This window comes from Amblyomma maculatum, chromosome 5, assembly GCF_055883805.1.
Source record: "Amblyomma maculatum isolate TAMU_Amacu chromosome 5, ASM5588380v1, whole genome shotgun sequence".
Classification (NCBI taxonomy): domain Eukaryota; kingdom Metazoa; phylum Arthropoda; class Arachnida; order Ixodida; family Ixodidae; genus Amblyomma; species Amblyomma maculatum.
In genome coordinates this window covers 116,500,272-116,516,465 of record NC_139348.1, presented here as the reverse complement: position 1 = coordinate 116,516,465, position 16,194 = coordinate 116,500,272, and the positions used below count along the sequence as shown (strand labels likewise).

General features: G+C 44.4%; 1 protein-coding gene across 1 annotated transcript in view; it reads right to left on the bottom strand.

Moving 5' to 3' along the window:
* Window positions 1–16,194, bottom strand: part of LOC146189297 (DNA-dependent protein kinase catalytic subunit-like) — a 143,676-nt gene that overhangs the window by 52,350 nt on the left and 75,132 nt on the right. Inside the window, exons 50-59 of the mRNA XM_084604157.1 lie at window positions 15,735–15,854; window positions 15,263–15,403; window positions 13,122–13,279; window positions 11,949–12,074; window positions 10,533–10,766; window positions 9,960–10,109; window positions 9,309–9,482; window positions 8,739–8,822; window positions 6,691–6,901; window positions 5,591–5,792 (exon numbers count right to left, since the gene is read on the bottom strand). Coding sequence (XP_084460283.1) covers window positions 5,591–5,792; window positions 6,691–6,901; window positions 8,739–8,822; window positions 9,309–9,482; window positions 9,960–10,109; window positions 10,533–10,766; window positions 11,949–12,074; window positions 13,122–13,279; window positions 15,263–15,403; window positions 15,735–15,854 — 1,600 coding nt within the window. The remainder of the gene's footprint in view (window positions 1–5,590; window positions 5,793–6,690; window positions 6,902–8,738; window positions 8,823–9,308; window positions 9,483–9,959; window positions 10,110–10,532; window positions 10,767–11,948; window positions 12,075–13,121; window positions 13,280–15,262; window positions 15,404–15,734; window positions 15,855–16,194) is intronic.

Genomic DNA, 16,194 nt, shown 5'->3' with positions numbered 1-16,194 from the left:
AAATCCCAGAGATAAGGACACAGATAACCGAAAGCAGGAGCCAACAGTTGGGAGAGGGAGAGAGAAGGCCCAGGTTCTTATCGCCGGAGATTCTAACATGAACAGGTGCAAGCGAGATATCTTGGAACGTGTAAAGGGTGATAAGAGAGTGTTGGTTGGAGCCTTTCCAGGAAGAACAATGAGGGCAGTGCTGAAAGAGAGTAAAAATAGGCTGTTGAAGAATTCCGCAGAGCACAGTATGGTAATACAGTCGAACCCGGTTATATCGAACCCGGATATATCGAATTTTGGTTATATCGAACTCACGGAATATCCCCTTGAAAATCCCATGTAAAAGTATAGAAAAGCCGCGTTATATATCGAACTCAATTTCGCCGGTCGTTCGATATATCGAACTCCGCACTACGCATTGGAAAGTGTGCCTTCCCCAAAGACGATCGCATCACTCTTGGCCGTTTGCCGCGTGACGTTTTCAAGCCACGCGCGGAAGGAATGAGAAGGGACAGTTCTGGACAGCGCCGTGCCCATTCGCCAAAGGCGCGCGCATCTGCAGTTATCGTTTCCCACGCGCCAACACATGACGTTTGCAAGCCATGTGCGTGGGTGTGCCCATTCTTTTGCCGAGCTCTCTCTCTCCTTTAGCACGCGCTACGCATGCGCCAAGCTAGCTCAGCCCGTTTTCAGACAGACGTGGGACGCTTTCTCCAGCGTGTGTTGCGAACCCTCTGCGCACGGCGGCTGACGTGGCTATGGCTCCTGCGGACGTTAAGAAGCGGCAGCTCTCTGTTTTTTTTTTTTTTCGAGAGTCATTCTCTCTTATCGCTGTGCTGTACGCGCGACGTAGCGTAAGATATGGCAGCTGCAGACGTTAAGAAGTGGCAGGCTGTTTTTTTTTTTTTTTGTTTTTTTTTCCGGGAGCCGTTTATTTTTTCATGTATGAATCAAGGAAAGCACGCCGTCAGCTGCTGCGATCATGACGCCCGCCCCAAGCGCGGCGTGATATATCGAACCGGACTTGTGCAATCAAGCCATCACAGGCACTCTGCCAAGTTCACTCCCCGCCACCGGAGGAGCTATAAAAAGATAAACGTAAAGATAAACGCGCCCTGACGTTATCGCTGCGCAACATCTTGGCACGCTGCCAAGAAATGAGCTGTGGATGCGACGACCGAAACGGAGTGATGCGCGCCATCGTAGGGAGCCTAGTCATGTAGGCTCCCTACGCCATCGGCATGCAAGCGAAAACGCTCGCGATTTGATTTTCTGCCGCAGCGACACAAAAACCTTGTTTTGAGCTGCCGCGGTGGCTCGAGCGGCGAGCGGGACGCAGTTCCAACAAGTTGGAAATTTTTCGCTCTGTCGCTGCCGCTCTTCGCTGAGGTCGCTCAATCGCTTGCATGTGAGCGAGCTGGCCTTAAAGCATTTTTTTTTTTAAATTCTCGGGCGCAAAAGTGGAGAGAGGGTTCATTATGCGAGTGGGTTGATTGCGCGGCAAATACGGTATCGTTTTTTCACATCGTAAGTGCCGTCACGAGCCAATTTCTGTATATCGAATTATCAATATATCGAACTTTTTCGCGATCCCCTTCGAGTTCGATATATCCGGGTTCGACTGTAGTAGCCGCGGAGCTAAACGATGTCCTAAATGGTGACGCTACAGGAGTGGTGGAAAGTTTAGCTAAGGGAGTTGACGAGATCAGGGAGATAGCACAGCAAACGCAGATAGTTGTATGCACAGTACCAGAGGTGCTAGGATTGAACGGAAAGCTGGAAAAGGACGTGGTGACAGTTAATCAGGACATAAGAAAGTTAAGCCTGGAGAAGCGTTTCGAAGTGGTTGAGGTAAACAGGGAGGTACATAAAGCAGGTTTTGGTAGGGCTTTTCAGCGAGATGGCATTCATTTTAACAGAAGGGTGGGAGCAGAGATCGGCTGGCGCCTGGCAGGCAGGGCTGTAGCTTTTTTAGGGGGTCCGCGAGGACTCCGTGCACAGAGGTAGTTAGAAGTGAAGCAGAAGAAAGTGTAATAATGGAGGCTGAGCCCCCCAAAATGGCAAAGAGTAGGCCGAGAAAGAAAAGTACAAAAAGAAAATTTAGCGCTAGGATCAGCTACATAAACATGCAAGGAGGTAGAAAAACAGCGAAATGGCTAGAGATAGAACAGCAGTTGAAGGATGACAAAATAGGTGTGTACGCTCTTTGCGAGACTCATCTCAGGGAAGGGTGCAACAGAACAAGAATGGAAAAAAAGGGTGGAAGGGTAGGTATGTTGATACACCAGGGAACAAATTGGCAAAGAATTAAATCATCTTGTAAAGAACATATCTGGGTTTCAGGAACAATTGCCGGCATAAGGACATGGCTAGGGGTAGTTTATTTAGGAACAGGACATCAATGCAGGCAAGAAAACAAGGACTTAGTTGAATGTCTCAGTAACGATATAAGCCAGTTTGGAAACGGGGCCAATATTATTCTACTGGGGGACATGAACGGCCACATCGACAATCTGGATGGACACACGGATTGTAACGGGAAGCTAATGCTAGATTTCTGTGAGCGACACGATCTAGTTATTGTAAATAGAGAAACAAAATGTGAAGGCCAAATCACGTGGGAATTCCACACAGGCAGACGACCATTGACTATTGTCTAATGTCGGAGGAAATTTATAGCAAGGTCACAAAAATGGAAATAGACGAAGAAGGGGAGTGTAGTCTGGGAAGTGATCATAAACGTATTAGTCTGCAGATGGGGCCCTTGATGAAAAGCGAAATGGAACTTAGACAAAACGTAAACGCAAAATTAAACGACGATCATACAGCGCAGATAGCAGCAGACATAGAGGAAGCAATAGAGAAAAGCCCGATGGAAGACTGGGATTATGAACAGGTAGAACTACTCATAAGAAGGAAAATTCAGGAGGTTAAAGTAGCAAACCGCTGGAATGGAAAGAGGAAGCCACGGAGCTGGTGGAATAAGGAAATCAGGGAAGCTATTGAACAACGACGGGCTGCTTCAAGGGAACACCGAGTGGCAAAGAAAGCACAGGTATCTCAGGAGGGAATCGACCAAAAATGGGAATCATATCGACAAAAGAAACTTGAGGTACAGGCCCTCGTCCAAAGTAAAATAAAGCAGTCCACCGATCGCTGGATGGCTGACATACACGATGCTTCTAGAGGCGGAGCAAGAAAATTCTGGAACCATATAAGCTGGCTAGGGAAGAAGAATCAAAGAAAGCAGGATCGGATTCAAGATAACGAGGGAAATTGTTTAAAGGGAGACAACGCAGTGAACTACATTACATCAGTTATAGCCGAGTCATTTAAGAGCGACGATAGGGCAATCTCCGCAAATCAGGAAGCAACACAAGGTAGCAGAATACAAAGCAACTTAGAACTGACCAATCTAAACTGGAAAAAGGCAGAAAAAAATATTCCTAAAAACACATCTACAGGAATAGATGGAATTCCGATCAAGCTGATTAACGAACTCGGTCCAAAAAGTAAGGAAACGTTGTTAAAAGCTCTGGAAACAGTCATAACGAATAAGCAAATTCCGGACAGCTGGCGGCAGAGTAAAATGAATTTGATTTATAAAGGGAAAGGAGACAGGATGCACATAAAATCCTACAGGCCGATTACCATAACGTCTGTTATGTACAGGTTAGCCATGCAGGCGGTGAAATTAAAAGTGCAAGCATGGGTAGAAAGTAACAAGATACTCGGAGAACTTCAGAACGGCTTTAGAAATGGTAGGCACTTAGATGATAGCCTGTTCGTGCTTACTCAATGCATCGAAATATCTAGAGTGGAAAATAGACCTTTGTATTTGGCCTTCCTGGACATAAACGGGGCGTACGACAACGTAAGCAGGGAACTCCTGTGGAACATATTAAAAGAAGAAGGTATCGGTTATGAGATAATAGAGTTCCTACAGGAAATATACCGGGATAACAAAGTAGAAATTACGTGGGATGGGATAAGAAGTACGGAGGATGTCAAAGTATGCAAAGGATTAAGACAAGGCTGTCCTCTATCACCGGTGCTGTTCATGCTTTATATGATAAACCTGGAACGGAGGATACAAGACAGTAACCTAGGTTTTAACCTGTCATATAGATTAGGTGGAAAGGGGGTAGAGCAGCGCCTCCCCAGTTTGATGTATGCAGACGATATTGTGCTGCTAGCTGAGAGTCTGGAAGAATTGCAAACTCTAGTTAAGTATTGCAGAGACGAAGGGGACGCTCTAGGCTTCAGTTTCAGCGCAGTTAAGTCGGGTCTGATGATTTTCAACGGCTCAACTGATCAGGGTCTTAAAATACAAGGCCATGAAATACCTAGAGTAGCGAATATAAATATCTGGGTGTATGGGTAAACGAAGGATTGGCATACATTAGAAAGCATGAGCAATCACTTAAGGCCAAAGGGCGAAGGAATGCCGGGATAATGAAGCATAAGGCATTGTGGGGATACAATAGGTATGTGGTTTTGAGGGGTATTTGGAAAGGAATTATGGTGCCCGGATTTACTTTCGGAAATGCGGTTTTGTGCCTAAAATCAGAGGTACAGTCGACATTAGAAATAAACCAGAGATCCGTTGGACGATTAGCACTAGGTGCCCACGGCAAAACTACAAATGAGGCGGTACAGGGAGATATGGGTTGGGCATCTTTCGAAGTACGGGAAGCTCAGAGTAAAATATTATATGAGGAACGCCTGAGGAAATTGGACAGTAACAGATGGGCAGCTAAAGTATTTAAATACCTGTACTTAAAAAGCGTGGACTCACAATGGAGGAAAAGAACTAGGAAACTAACTAGTAAGTATGCTAGTCACAAGGACGGAAAAAATAAAGAGCATTAAGCAACAGGTGAAAAACACAGAAGGTAAAAATTGGATAAATTCGATGGAAAAGAAACAGAGTGTGGAATTATACCGTAAGTGGAAAATGCAGATCAGGAAGGAAGATTTCTTTGATAACTCAAGAGGCAGTGCCCTACTTTTTGAAGCTAGATCAGGGTGCCTTAAAAAACGCAGCTACAAAAAGAAATTTAACAATGGAGATGACGCATGTGCTGTATGTGGAAACTCCAGTGAAACAATTGACCATATTATACTCGAATGTAATGGTATCCATCCGGAAGTTGATGCAGGCACAATCACTGTTCCTGAAGCTCTGGGGTTTAGAGATACCAGTGGCAGGGTGAATAAACCGGCGGTGGAAACTAGCAAAAAACGACTGGAAGATTGGTGGCTTAAAAGCAGAGAAGTGACATAATGTTAGTAATATAGGAACAAAAATTTAACAAATAGAATGATGGTTTAGTTAAACATTCTAAATCAATAATTAAGATATATGGAGAAAATTGAGCATGATAGCTACTGCTACCACCCCGTTTTAAAGGGGACGCTCCTATATTCCATCCATCCATCCATATCTGCTGGAAAGCGTCCCTGCACTGGACACGGCTTTTCAGTAACTCCACCATTGTTTTAAGACAACCTGTGTCTGAACGTCATTAGAATGCTTCTTAAAACAATGTGCCCTGATAATGATGTACACAGAAAAGAAGGCAAACAGCCCACTCACCCCCTGTGGTACCCTGCTGTGTAGGTGTGAACTGCAGTGCGCCCTGCGTAGCCCTCAGCTTCTGCGAAGCACCACCACCTTGGGTGGTGGAGGTCTGCGTGGATGTCGATGAAGACTGCGTCTGACTGAATGACAGGGTTTCCGCAAACAGCGGTGTCATGGCTGCGTGGCGCCGTCGCCAGGACCCCGTCACTGCATAGTCCTGCATCCAGCACACATATAGTGTACAACCTGTCTACAAAAAAAAAAAAAAAAAAAAAAAGAAAGCACGACAGACTTATTTTGCAGAGTGGTTTGGTTCGTAACTCGTCAAAGAGGATGCTGGCACTTGTTAGCCTTAGCGGAGCAGCACATCAACCGTGTGCCCTGCTGGCCCGTCTCTGTGCTTGTGCTACGCACGGAAGAGATAGCAGCGATGACTTGAAGGTGCACTGTGCTCTTTTCTGCTTTGTCACCTGTCTCCTCTGATGGCATGTTTGAGTGTTCATAAAAAAACGTTCAGTTTCGCACCACAAAATCAGTGCGTGACGAAGGATGAAACTTGTTGATGCATGTGCCGCTCCAGTAGCACAAGAGCAACGCATCAGAGAAAACGTAGAAAATTCGTTTATTTCTTAGGTTCATCTCCATTTCACCTTCTATGTTCTACCTGACAGTGCGAGCTAAACGCATTTCATGCCTAAAAAAAACTTTAAAAAGTCATCTGATTCTTTCTGCACCCGAGACAAACCCTGGTTGTTTTATGTTACCATTTCAAGACAGTGTGATGTTTTGTTCCACGTGTCAACATTAAAAAAAAAATTGGTAGTACTGGTGTTTTTCATGGCACATGCACCTGCAATACTCCCTTGACGTGTGCAAGACTATTTAAGCAGAGACACTTAGAAAGTGCACAACGACATCTGGAAGGGTTAAAATTCCTTTTCTCTATTACATGGACTGCGTAAAACAAACTTCTACGCATGTCGTTCACCAGCACCTAGATCACACAACACATGAAAAGCTATTAGCTTTAATGCATGTTAATGAGCAGTTGAGGCACAGCACGTTACAAAGGCAGCAATCAGTTATCAACTGGTGGCCATTCTTTCGTGACCTACCACAAAGGTGCAGTCGGACAGTGGCTGTGGGAACACCTTCCGGTCATAATCTGGGCTGCGCGAGGTCAGCTCGAGCAGCAGAAACGTAACCGAGGATAGGAAGTGCTCCTCCATCTCCGGGAGGTACATGTCACCGAGAAGGGCAATGAGACGCTCCGCAGTGGCACGTGGCAGCTGCGTCTCCTGGCACCAGAAGTTGGCCACCGACAGCCTGCCATTGCCGCATAAGAAGCACCGAGTAAAGTGCGACAGCATAAGCACAACAAGGAACAAGCAAAAAAGAACAAAAGTCAGTCATATATTTGACCTCTAGTGCTTATTTCTTCTATCACAAGGTCAAACACTAGCAAAAAAAAAAAGTAATACATAATGTGACTCCAAAAGTAAAGAGCTTCTCATCTGTCCCTTGTTGTGTGTAAAGTGCTTGGCCCCTAACCCTGTCAGAAGAAAAAAAAAAGCAATTTATTGTGCTTTGGGCTACTCTGCAGCACAGTGCTTAGACTGATCCCAAGAAATTCAGCAGAAAACTTGCTGGTGGCATGGCACTGTTCAGAACATGCCCAGTACTTTAGATGCCCGGAAAGTAACGCAGTAAATCTTTGCAGTAACGACAGAAACGAAAGTTACACACGGGCAGCTGTCAATAGCGCAAACAGGATGAAGCACTCATTTTCATCGAAACTAAATGAAGTCGCTCGGGCCTACAAAGTTGCGTGCCGATCCTGTGAAATCGAGAGAACTGTTGTTGCCAAGCAGGATCACTGCGACATGAGGACGCCACCTTAGGTGCCAAGCTTACCACGACTAATTCATGTTGACAGGTTTTGTGCAAAGCTGACAAATGCTCTCATAAGGCTAAAGAAAAAAAAAAGAAATGATTCTGAAAATGAAGTACAGTCTCTTTGCAACATACTGAGGAGCATTACTCACCCAGCTCAGGATGTTAAATTTTTTTCCACTGTTCAAACTGAATTGTTTGTAAAAATGCAGCAAGCAGCATTAGTACCTTATTCTTTATTATTGTTCCTTTTTTTTTTTTTCACATCCGGCTTTGCCTGCCCTCTTTACCCTGCTGTGGTAGCTCAGTGGTTCGGACGCTCAGAAGAGGGATTAAATCACGGCCACAGCGGCCTACGATGGAGTCAAAAAGCAAGGCGCCCGCGTGCTGTGCAATGTCAGTGCACGTTAAAGAATCCCAGGTGGTCGAAATTTTTGGAGCATTTTGCTACGGTGTCTTTCATAACCCAAGCTGTTTTGGGACGTTAAACCTCATAAAACCAAACCCTAATCCCTTTTCTCCCAACATGTTCAAACAACCTATCAAAAGTGAGAAAGCTACTGTGCCCTTCTTTTCTTCACAATCGTTTTTCTAAAGCAAGGAAATTAATGTTGAGTTTGGGTTTTGAATAGGGTTTTGAATTTTTCAGCCAAGTTTGTTACTTCCACAGATTGAGAGCCTTTCTGGGTAGGTATAAAGGCAGCAAGGCTGTGAACACCGTATTTATTCGCATAATGAACCCACCCCCCAATTCTGCCACTTAGAAATTAAAAAAATAATAATAATATTAATGGCGTGCCTTCGTTTCATGCTGCGTTTACCTTTTGAAGTTTGCTGCTGGGCAGGGGTGGGGGTGGGGGGTTTCGCAGTGTACCTGACTACCTGTCTAGGGCGTGGTGTTATACGTCACGCCCTAGACAGGGGTGTCAACCGGTGTGATAATCACGGCTGACCATGTGTTTTCGTTGATGCCTGATAAAAAAAAAAAGGATGGATCGCTCTTGAAAAAAAAAAAAATGTCGTTTTTTTTCACCCACATAACGAACCCTCTCCCCAAATTGATGGCAATTTTTCTCAGAAAAAAAAAGGCATGTTTGCTATGCAAGTAAATGCAGTACTGTTCCAGCAAACACAGATTCACTGTACCAGTTCCAGACAAAGTGCCCCATATGCAGTGTCATCAACACTGTGAATGTAGGCATGTGACGGAAATGACTGCATTTAAGTGACCGCCTCAAAAGGTGGCGCTAAGCATGCAAAGATGGATCACCTTAGCGGCATGTCCGTGTCGCCTAGACCCAACAGCAGCACACGCCTGGCCTGCTTTGTCAGGTCTGCACAAGCCTCATCCAACCTGCAAGAGATGTTTGCAAATTTAACCCCTCATGTATACTTGCAAACTCAGCAACTTTTACGTGACAAATGCATTACATTGGTCGCAGGTTTATCAGCGAGCTGCACTTTGCAGCCTGCATGCGCATGCACCCTTTGTGGGGAAATCCCAAGTTGTGAAACTTATAATTTTCCAGCTGTACTTAAGCACGACTGCTTTGAAAGCCCGTCATCATTTGAATATGTTGAAGAACCACAGTGACTGTTGAAAGCTGCATATGCCCAGGATCATCACGGGCTTCTTCCGCTAAATGAAGCCAAATCTGCGAACTGATAAATGATGAACACAAAGAAGGCAATCCAAACCACTCTAAAAGAATTCCTTGTTTTGTTAGCTATTATTGGCACCTTTGTCTTTTCTACAAATTTCACACTAGCGAATATAGTTCAGCCCGTTGAGTTGCAATGAGTGGACTCGGTCGATGCAGTCAACGAAAAAAGGACTGACCTGTACTTTGTGTACAGCCGCATGCAGACGTCGTACACAAGCTTCCTGCAGGTGCTGCTGGCATGGCCCTGCAGTTTGCAGACGACGGGAAGGAGCACACGCCAGTCCTCCTCAGTGGCTACGCTCGGTAGCTTGGTGCAGATTTCTAGCGACACTTTTTGGGTTGCCTCATCACTGCATTCGGAGGGTACGAGATCAAATGCACATTGAGGTAACGTATGAGGCACTGACAGGGCCTTCTGAGAGCTCTGCTGGTCCCAGGATTTCCCCAAACATTTATAACAAATAAAGAGCCGGCCGCTAAGAGATGCATCGACATGAAATGAACAGTAACACAGTGTTGCTCTGTCATGACAGAACAGTGGCATACAAAGAGAGAGAGAGAGAGAGACTACTGTGTTTGGAATGTCACAAACGAGGCGTCGCTTTTAATAAAGCTGAGCATAGAGTGACACACAATTAGGCGATACTTATATGCACAAGAACAAAAAAAAAAAAGAGTGCAATTCATAAAGGATCTGTATGATTCTCCAGCACTTTTATGCATGCTAATAAGATGAATGTGGACTCACTTCTTATTGGTCTGTGCTGCCAACAATGAGTGAAGGTAGAACTATAGCAGGTACCAAAGAATGTCACGGGGAAACTTACCCATGAGCAAGCAGGCCAACGAAGCCCAGCCCCTCCAGCTTCTGCACAGGTTGCTCCACCTGGGTGCAGGCGACAGAGATGACTTCAAGGATGGCCACCTTGAAGCTGGCCAGCGCTCGTGGAAGCTGCAGCATCACCGTCTCAATGAACCTGTGTGGCAGAGAAAAAAGATGAGAGAAAAGAAAAAAAAAAGTTGTTTTTCAAGTTGGAGAAGCCAAGTAACATTTTTTCTCCATTACCAGGTCTCTGTAAGTAGAAAATAATTGATTCAGAAGAACATCTCAGATCAGGCTAAACTGAAACGATAGATTTTATCACATGATTTTGTAATTTTGATTGAGCTCAATTTTTGGTCCTCTTTCATGTGTTAACTGCAAAAGTCAATGAAACTGTGCTGAAAAGACAGCTTCATCTTTGTTTTTTCTGCAACTGTCAACTGTGAACAGCCAAAAGTCCGTACCCCATCTCGGCAGATAAGAATATTGAAGAAATGAAAACGCTAAAAGCATCTTACAATACATACACACCAACTCATCTAGCACGCATATATAAACTGGAGGACCAAAGCCGTACCTCTGAGCAAACGGCTCGTAGAAGTGGCAGATGTGGTGCAGGCACAGCACGTACTGGTCGCGCTGGCACATCCGCAAGATGCCATTCAGGTGAGACTCGACCGAGCTCTCGAATGTTGCGTCCACGCCAACGCCCTCGTTCATCTTGCGGAAGGTCAGCCCAATGACGTCCGCCACAGACGTGTACGATGATCGATGTTTGCAGGCCAACAGTTTTGTCAGGTTGTCGAGAATTCTGGCAACAGCAGTTAAGGAAAAGAAGCGAGTGCAAAAGGTTTGCTACAGATTACTGCAAGGCTCAGGGGTTAGTTCACTCAGTTCGCAGGGGTCAAGTGGATGCAGCTAGCACAGAACCGGGTTAATTGGAGAAATATGGGAGAGGCCTTCGCCCTGCAGTGGGTATAGCCAAGCTGCTGCTGCTGATGATGATGACTGCAAGGCTCTACAAATTCATACAATCATAACCAAACTCTGTTCAGAGATGAACTAGTCACAACATTTTCCTCAACTTTGGCTGGCTGGAATATGATGTCCTGAAAACAACTATGACTAGCTATTTTGCTTACACGGCTCCTCTTTTTCAAGACCAACTAGAAACTCACAGTGTTAACTGTAAGGACTGAATGCGAACCAAAGAAAGCCCCAGTACAAGTTAAGGACCTAATTTTAAGTTAAAAAAAAAAATGTTACCACAGGTATAAAACACAAGCTTGCTATAGTATGCATGTGGTAAGAACGGGACTATTGCACTGTGAAAAGAGAAAGACGTTGATAGACCCTCAATCATACAGCTTGCAGCTTACATTTAGCCATAGGCAATGTACCAAGGAATATGGATATCAGATGACATACTGTAATCCCAACATTCCTACAACTGCAATACCAAGCTACGTTGCCATATAGTAATCTTGATGCCTAGGCACCACTTAAGAGTTGATGCGATAGCGTGCGGTTTTTTCAAAATTTTTGGTGACTGCTAGCATGATGCTAGGCCTTTTTGACGCCTTTTTGATGAAATAAACTGTATACGCTATCGCGTAAAATTAGCCAAAGTTTAAATCCACTTAAACTGATTAAGACATGCACAAGCACTGTTTAACGTGGTTTGGCATGGCTTTGCTTGGCATTCTGGCATTGAAAGACTGGCACAGAGTTTGGCGAAAAGTTAAATATCTTTAGTAGTTGGTTTAGTTTCGAGGAAAGGAAAGGTTAGTGTAATCAAACTAGGCATGTAACAGGAAACAGCCCGTTTCAAGAAAAATAAACCCGAGAAATTTTGCCATCTTCGTCTCACCATAAAACGACTGCATCCTGTATAAATGCCCATTGCAAAGCTTCAAAGGTCCTAATGACAGCATGTTCTAGATAGAGCTAAACTTAATAAAGCAAATCCCTCCAATAATTCTGTAAAAGTCACCTGCTCAAGGTGTTGTCCAAACTGTCAAAGGCAACAAGGTCATTGGTGACAAAAACTCCAAACAGCAGCACGCCTTTCACATCCTTGCTGTCAAGTGAGATTTCTTCTATCAATCTCAGAATGGCACTGGAAAAATAAAATAGAACATACTGTCAAAACAGATTAGACATTCTTTTCCTCAGTCACATGCTTCTTGGGCAGGATGACATCTTAACTTACTTTCCAAAATTAGAAACAAGTGATTTTTACATCATTAAAAAAAAAAAAAAAAAAAAAGTCTCTTGTGAGGTTGCATTACTGCTATGAGTAGAGAGGAGCTCCTTTCAAGACAAATTCAGAGAACCCGAATTCTCTGAACATCCCAACAACATTTATTTCGACGTTGAAAGGCTGAGGTGGACTTGAAAGGAATGCTTAACACCTTAAAAGGAACACTGAGGCGAAATAAAAGTTGACTTGTAACAATTAACTGTAGCACTCTGTCGATAAAGAGACAAGAGTAATCAAAAACGGAGCTCCTATCACTTGAAAAGGGTGAAAAAATAAAAATAAAGAGACAACAGGTGTCGTCATCAGTGGCTGATTTTGCAAGAGAACGACGTCCGCCGATGCAGCATTTTTGGGCACGAATGCCAGGAATCAGAGAATCAGTTTTCACTTGGGACAGTAATCCTAAGGAGTGATCCATCCTCCGGACACCCCCTTAATAGGGTCCAAAAACACCTCTCACCAATCAACCAGCAAAAAAATGTATGCACATGAAGAACAGCAAACTAGAACTCCATCTAAAGAACCGTCAAAACAGAACAGTGGAACAGGCTAAAAGACCCCTGATTTCGTGCAAATGACCTCGTGTGTTTTCTTTTTGCTGGTCTACCCTTTGCAATGATGCACCAATTAGGCCAGCCCACAACCTTACTGTACGGCTCTATTGTTTTTTCACGGCGCATTCATCACCACAATCTCTTCTCCAGTTGAAGCGGACATCGAAACAATTGTAACACTTTATATTAACTGATTCTATCGGGGCCATCCAACATCCAAACGAATTAGAAGAAATGATGAATGATGGCGACAACTGAAAGATACACATGAAAAGAAAAAATAACGCTGTTTCAAACCTCCTTGACGGGATTTCTTCCAACTAGTAAATGAAAAAGAATGTATACTAACTCTTCAGGAAAATGCAGCTCTTTCTTCCAGGTTCCGACCCAGGCTTGCACCAGTTCCAACTGACTCCGAAGAACATCCCGCCTCTCGTGTCCGCAGCGGTTGACCAGGAAATTCAGCACCGCCTGCGCCTGCCTACCAACTCCCAAGCTCTCGAGTCCCTGGATTTGAGAGAAATTGCACCACTTTGATGGTGATACCTCTTCGGCTGAGTGACAGGGGTCAATGTTTTGAAACTGGCCCATGTGCACAGTTAACCTCCATGTATAACTTGAAATTAAAGAACTCTGACAAAAGTTTCTTGTCCGGTTCTATCAAGCAGCCCTTAAAGAAATATGGCCAACATATAATGCCCACTGTAATCAGATACAAAACCGAAATCACAGCTACTACAGTTCAAAGTTTCTTTATTTCTATTTGCAACGATAGAGTGGGCACTGAAATAAGAAGTTTGAGTCGGTTATCGATTCATGGAAAGCCATGCTGAAAGGAAAAAAAATTTTGATGCATTTCATCTCACAATACGAAACGATGAGACTATAATTTCTTGTTAGCCTCAAAACCTAGCCAGGCTTTATGCCGGTACTTTTTGCTCATTTGCCTGGCAGGCTGGATTTATCTGTGAGTAAAATTTTTCCTGCTTAAACAACAAACTTGGTCTGCACTTAAATACATTACACATTTGGCTTTGATGACACTCAATAAAAACTAAGCTAATTCAGGTGGCCATACTTACAGAATGAAAATTACAGATTTACGCACCAAATCTCTCTTATTTTCACTGCATTAAGAACATGCCTCTCATTAATTCAGGCACTAATCGTAATGGCAACACGCAAGCAACCTCTACATTGCCACAACTCTGCTTGTTCTTTCGCATGCTGCGCAATCTAGACAGTTGTGACAATAATTGCTTACATTTGCCTGAATGTTTCCTATATAAACTACCGCAAAAACCGCATATAATACAAGGTGTAATTTCGGGATAGCAAAAACGGGAAAAAGGTTTTCATCCGTGTATAATGCGTGCAAGGAAAGGTCAACAAAAATATTTATTTGCACTACATTACGCGGTTGCCTCCCGAGGTGTAAGCACTGCGCCGGTGCTGATTTTCGAGGTGTAAGCACTCTGCGCTTTCGCATCCAACGCTGCCCCATGCCAGGCGTTAAATAGTGAGTACAACGCACCTTCATGTGCCAGTGCTCATTCTCCCCTTCTCCCGCCAACAAGCTTGTTCAGAGAACTTCACACATTGTGAGGAGAAGAGCAGCTCACAACCAACTCGCATCGCAGAAGCCACATGGTCCTTTGGTTGTTCTAAAACCAGCAGGCTGCATTCAGCTCGGACGCGGGATGGCAGTGCGCAAGCTGCCGGCTAGCATGCACCGCACTCACGCCTGTTTTCATCTAGCACTGCGCATAGGTATGTGGCATGCCTGCCTAGGAAGTTTTTTCAGACTCAAAGCTTTCGCGATCGCCATCGTCCAGTGTATCGTCTGCCGAGAGTGCCAATGCTTTCCTTGGCCTCGCCGACTGTTGGCTTCTTTCCTTCATAAAAAAAGCCTCGTAATATAAACGTGTTTTTATGCCACTTTCTGCACAGAATTGGTGCGTCCAGCAGCCCTTGGAGTCAGACTGTAGGTGTGAGTGAAGATCACTTGGTTTCTTGTGGTGTGAATCTTAATACACAACGTAAAACCTTACAAGCTACTTTGAAACCCAACAAGTAGAGTGCCCTGAGCCTGCAGTGTGTCCTTAGAGCTCGGCGTGATGGGGCTTCGGCTATACGTGGGACAAAAGCACCCCCTTTGAAAATCTCACGTGTTGTTGCACAAGTGTTATTAACAAATCCCATTTCACTTCCTTCTCTTTTTTTTGTTCACCCTCATCTGGAGTAGCACGTTATGCTCCTGTATTCATTAAAGTGTATCTCCCTTTCTCTCCCCACATACAGTGCTTCATACAGATGCATTAAATGTAAGCAAGAACACAATAAGACAAAAAGGGTAGCACATGTTTTCTGGATCAAAAATTATGGAGATCCAGATTTCGTAGCACACGGCGGTAGATTCTTTGTTAGTCCATCATTATGGATGTCAATGGACTTTTGATTAAATGCAAAAGTGCCAAAGGCACAACCTACCTTTGTATCCAGGTCAGCAGTCCAAATCAGCACAGTCACAATCATGTCTGTGACAAAAGCATCCAGCTCGGACCCGAGTCTTTCCTGCCCCAAGACATTGAGGATGACTGGCACTAGGTGGTGCAGGTACACCTTGAGGACCTGCGTAGGGTCCACAGAAATTGCACCATCACTGGTCTTGCACGGGAACACTAAGGAAGACCAAGCCTGTTCAAGTCAAGTTTCTGGTAGGACGTCCATGCCTTGCTAACTTGCCTGTAGGCTATCAGTCTCTGATAACTGCCGCCTTTGAATCTAAAATGAACAGCTCATGTCATTGTAGCCAACTCCTCAAACTCGCAAGACAAAATATTACATAAAAAGGTAAAATTTGGAGCTATCAAGCACTTCTAATGTTTGGACACCGAAGACGGTACGATTTTGGGAGGGAGTGTCACAAGTGAGTCCATTAAAGGGACGGAATTCAACTGACCTCAGCACAGTTGACGATAACGCGGCAGAGAAATCGAAGGGCATTTGGCTTTGTGTGCTCCCCAGTGATTGCGCCTGTGATGGTGCTCAGCCAATTCGGCACAGGGCTGGCTTTGGCTTCCTGAAAGGCAAAGCAGTGTAGCAATTCATAAGGCGCACAAAAGCCAGCACATGAAGGCACGTCGTGTGACCTTGAGCGATCAAATCACTGACCGGGAAAAGCTGTCGCTAGAAGTGGATATTATAAGCGGTCAATTACGAAGGCGGACTTCAACAGAAGACTTGCTGCAGTCATGCCAGCTAATTATGTATGTTCGTAAGGCATGGTTAAATTATGCCTTTATATCTATGTCAGGTAGTACTGCCCATAACGTGGTAACTGACGACTTTATGCTAATAAAAATGTGTAAATTAAGAGACTAGCAATTAAACGAGTGGCAGTACATGCATACAAACTCGTA